The sequence below is a fragment of the Neltuma alba genome, unplaced genomic scaffold, assembly GCF_004799145.2.
Source record: "Neltuma alba isolate B1F8T4 unplaced genomic scaffold, ASM479914v2 tig00005044_pilon, whole genome shotgun sequence".
Lineage (NCBI taxonomy): Eukaryota > Viridiplantae > Streptophyta > Magnoliopsida > Fabales > Fabaceae > Neltuma > Neltuma alba.
This window is the reverse complement of record NW_021633956.1, coordinates 25,849-30,453: the sequence shown is the minus strand read 5'-3', so window position 1 is coordinate 30,453 and position 4,605 is coordinate 25,849. Positions and strand designations below refer to the sequence as shown.

Genomic DNA, 4,605 nt, shown 5'->3' with positions numbered 1-4,605 from the left:
ACGGTTGCAATTCATAATTCCCGGGGTAAAAAAAAAACTGTGGTGCACACGAGTACATCCCAAAAGAATTGTGATGTGTAGACTGCAGAACAAGACGCTGAAACGTAAAGTTAGAGCACCATATCTACTTGTTTAATTTTTACAGTTTACACTCCATTCAATTCAAGTTGAGTTTTTCAATGGAACGGGGCTTAAAAATTATATAAATCGAGAATAAATAAAAAATAACAACGTGTTTCCTGCGAAATATTAGCATTATTAATAATTTTCCTATGCGAAAGGTGATGCGAGGTGAATCTACCAATTCGACATCTCTCTCGTGGATATTTTTAGATTTTCTTCCTTGAATTGTTTATGTAGTATTAATCTTAATACTAGTAATTCAAATATATTGAATTTTAAATTTATAACTGCGAAGCCACTAAATTTGAGGACTGGGAATTAAATTAAAGTGAAGGGAAAGGTGCAGAAAAACTGGGAAAGTCAAGTTGTGAAGGGGAAGTGTGATGTACCTGGTGAATCCCAGTGTAAGAGTAAGGTTTCCTTTTTGCAGGAAGCTTCCCTACTCTTTCCCAACGTACGGACACAGATGTGAGGTGTGATGACCTAAGCATCTGAGAATACACAATACACGGCAAGCCTTACGATTCAAGTTAACACTTCACGGCACCAAAAAGACCCCCTGCACCTGCCACTGCTATGCACTATTCACTATTCACTATTCACCATCTCTTCTTGTTTTTTTTTTTGGTCTGAAACCATCCCTTCAATCTCTACAAATATATATCACGTTCGTTCCTACAATTACCTTCCCTCTACTCCTGCATGCACCAAATCTCTTAGCCACGTTGAAATGTCAGCTTGGATGTTCTCTGGTCTAACACTTAAGGGAAGCTTCTTCGCCTTACAATAAAACACCTCCCTTCTGCCCGCCAAATCCTAAACTATCAGTGCCGCTTTGATTAGGACGCTGCATTTTATGTTCTTTCCACACAAACTTCAACGTACGTACCTTTCTTATGTGTAACTATGAACCAAGACTAATTAATAGTACGGCGATTGATAAAAAAAGTCGACGTAATAATCATATAATCGATATATCTCAACAATATCCGTGGACACATCCATCTGTGATCCTGTACGGCCATAAAATGAAAAGAAAAGAAGACAATGAAAGAAATTGCCTCCTTACTTTTCTGTGAGCAGAATAAATTGCTTCTGTATTACATGCATTCAGTACGGACACATCAGACCTGTACTGTCCTTAAGGATAAATTAAAGATTTACAAAAGGAGGAGAGCACGCAAGACTGACAAAGAAATCGAAGTAATGCAATGTAACCAATTAAGTAACTGTGAGCGTGCAAGAAATAACACTTTCAATTGCGGTCGTTTGCCAAAGCTTAATTTTAAGTTAGCTTTGCCCCTTCGTCTTCTCCCTACAAGTTAAATCTGCCTCAAAAGCTAATTCTTTTTCTCATATATATAAATGCCCGTACATGGATATAATTTATATGAATTGACATGGAGCGCAGCTAATCCTCATCAATCTCCCTCTACATATATACACGGATAGGATAAGTATCAATATACTCCTCCGATTCTATATATAAGACCAATTTTTAGTATTATACTAAAGTGAGTTTTATTTAGAATTAGAAAAGTATATATATAATAAAATTTATAACGACTCGTGCTATTCACAAGTAGTCATAATCAATATATAACTCATTTTTCAGAACATTGTGCAATACACATAGATATATCTAGTTCAAGAAAAAATGAAGGAGGAAAAAAAAAGAGAGATCTGTCAATTCTGTTGCATAGGCGTCAACAGTGCTTAGCTCACGGGTTTTGGTTTCCTTTGTTGAACTTTAAGCCGAAATTTTCCCACATATTTTCTCCTTCACACATAAACAAGGGAAAACAACTATCAGCCCTAGCAGCATTGCCAACGTTAGAATTTGAAGGTGAAGAACCAATCTGCCGCTGTTGGTTGACATCACAATAAACACTTGCTTGATTATATAGGGGTGACTGATTATTGGTTTCCAAGTAAAAACTAGCAGAATTTTGCTTGCGCTTCTTGTAATAGCTTCTGATACTTTCCCACTTGTCTTTGCACACGGAAGCAGCTTTATGGTAGCCAAAACAAGTCATTTTGTTGGCAACTTCCTCCCACAGAACCTCCTCCGGACACCCACTTTGCCCAAACCTGGATTCCACCTCAGCTCTCACCTGAAAGAGAGTAGTGATCTCAGATTCTGTCCAACTTTCACCAACTCTGTCAGTGCTATGTAGTATTTCACTTCCATCTTCATTCTGGTTTTCGCTGTAATTTTGAATATCAGCAGTAGTTGGATCACCAGCCCTTATTTCTCTTCCTGTTAATTTTTGCAATGCGTCCATTAAAGCTGCATCTCTGGCTTCAATCCATGCCCTCTCTTTAGCCCAAAACTTATGCTCATTATCTAACCTGGCTGCCTCTTGTCTACTCCATTCTTCCTCTCTCAGTGCCCTCTCCTTTTCCTTCTCCTCCAGTGTCTTCATTAATCTCTCCAACCATGCCTCTTGCTTCTCCATCACCTTCTTCATCTCCGAATCGATCAGCTCTTTTATCTTTACTTTCCAGCTTCTTCCTCTTCTCTTTCTCCTCTTCTCCATTGAATCATTTTCATCCGATGATGATGTGTCCACCTCAGTGGAGTTATTAGTGAGGCTCACGCTATCACAGTGCCTATTAAAAATGTCTTGGTTTGTTTGGGAGGGGGTGTGAAAGTGAAGACTGTTGCCACCCAAATTGGTTTCTTGGACTGAGGTTGGGTTGTTGCTTTCTCCATATAAGGCTTCAAGTTGGCGAAAGAATCTGTAATGCTTCCCATCTTGTCTTCCTGCCTTGCCTTCCTTTGTTTTCTTGTAATATTTATACAAGTTTTCGAATTTTTCCCTGCATTTTTTGCCGCTCCTTTGATATCCATATTCTTCGGCCATGATTCTGGACATCAAGACAAGCAAAACCAAATGATGGGCAAGGTATGGGACAAAAGGGGAAAAAAACCTAATTAACAACACAACTAATATGGTCGGAGATTAAACCCTAATAATTATAGCTTTGACTAGGAGTACCTAAAGAAGTCCATGTGAGGGTGATGCTAATTTTAGTAGTTAACAATGCTGTGCCATGCACTGACCTTTTTTATGTTCATTTCTTGCTACCCAGTTATAGCAAATACAACTAAGCATATGACAGATCTGGGACCGTTGCTACAGAGAAATGAGCTTTATGAGGGAATGGCCTCAGGCTGATGTCACTTCGTAGGATCAAATTAGATAAGAGCAAATAGGTATGCAAAGGCATCAAAAAAAGCCAAATGATCTTCAATCTGGGAGGAATAAAACAAGAATAAAAGGGAAAACTTGCACTTAAAAGAGGGGTACAAAATTTCTAGATGAGACGCGAGTCAGTGGTAGAACCGCGAGGGTATTGGTATACATAGTAAACTTAAATACTGAAGCTGCAGCATGAATAATCATGAATTGAGTAGAAAGAGAGAAATATTGTTGGAAAAGGAAGCAACTGTACGAGTGCATAGTCATTTTCCAGCGAAAGGAAGAGAAACGAAATCGTATACTCAGAAATCGATGGCTGACGACCGAAGACTCCAAGTGCAGTCATTTTTACTAATATGAAATTTGGTTGCTAGTGCTGAATCTTTGCAGCGTAAAGAATTCTAATATCATTTAACTCGGTGAAAAGAGGGGGAAAGAAGCGAGTAGCAAGGGAGAGAATGGAGCAAGAAGTGGGGAAAGTGTACCTAGAAAGTTCATCCCATAAGGGGCCCTTCTGATTGGCGTGTCTGAACTTAGAGTCAAGACGAGATCTGATCTCAAGAAGTGTTAGAGTTTCCTGTCTGGGCCATCGTGCGGTGGAGGCGTCTCCGGGGAAACCCCCAGAAGTGTCTGCCTCAAAGGCACTGAACGTGGGAGTACTGGCGGCGGCAGCGGGAGTGGCCACGGAAATGCTAGTATTAAGAGCAGAAGAATCGTGAAGGCCGCGAGGCATTATATCAGCCATCAGTTGATGACGACCAAAAGACAAGGCGTCGTAGTGGTGGGTGGGCGTCAAATTCGGGTGAGCCGGGAAGAGGTCCGCCGAGAGCGACCTCGGTGCATTCATAAGGTGCCGGAGATCCCCCATAGTACCATACTCAAGATGTTGCTGCGGATGTTGATGCGGACGATGGTGATCCTCCATTTCCATGAGAATTATCGCTGGCTGAAGAGGAAGCTAAGGGAGGAGGGGGGGAGGGAGCGGCAGAGTCGGATCGTGTCGTCCAGGAAAAAAGCTCAAATTTGAAGGGAAGGACGATGGTCCCATAGGGTATGAGTCCAAGCGTATGAGTAGTGTGTGAGGAGGGCGAGTGAGACCCTCTCTCTCATCGCCTGCGTCCTTCTGCGGGTTTGTTTTGTACGTACACAGAGGCCGCTGGGACTCCGCAGAAACACCCGACTAATAAAACTAAACCCCTAAATATATTTATTTTAATCTCTTAATTAATTGCATCTAATTAAAATTTGACGCGTGTGTTGATTAAAGTAAAATGAG

The 4,605-nt window shown here is 40.8% G+C and overlaps 1 protein-coding gene across 1 annotated transcript; it reads right to left on the bottom strand.

Annotated features, from left to right (window-relative positions):
- Positions 1-1,838: 1,838 nt before the first annotated feature.
- On the bottom strand, positions 1,839-4,305 carry LOC114746531 (trihelix transcription factor PTL-like). Its single transcript, XM_028934748.1, has 2 exons — positions 3,815-4,305; positions 1,839-2,994 (listed from the first exon to the last, which is right to left on the bottom strand). Exons 1-2 carry the CDS (start codon positions 4,258-4,260, stop codon positions 1,845-1,847), a joined length of 1,596 nt encoding a protein of 531 aa, XP_028790581.1. The 5' UTR covers positions 4,261-4,305; the 3' UTR covers positions 1,839-1,844.
- Positions 4,306-4,605: the final 300 nt, after the last annotated feature.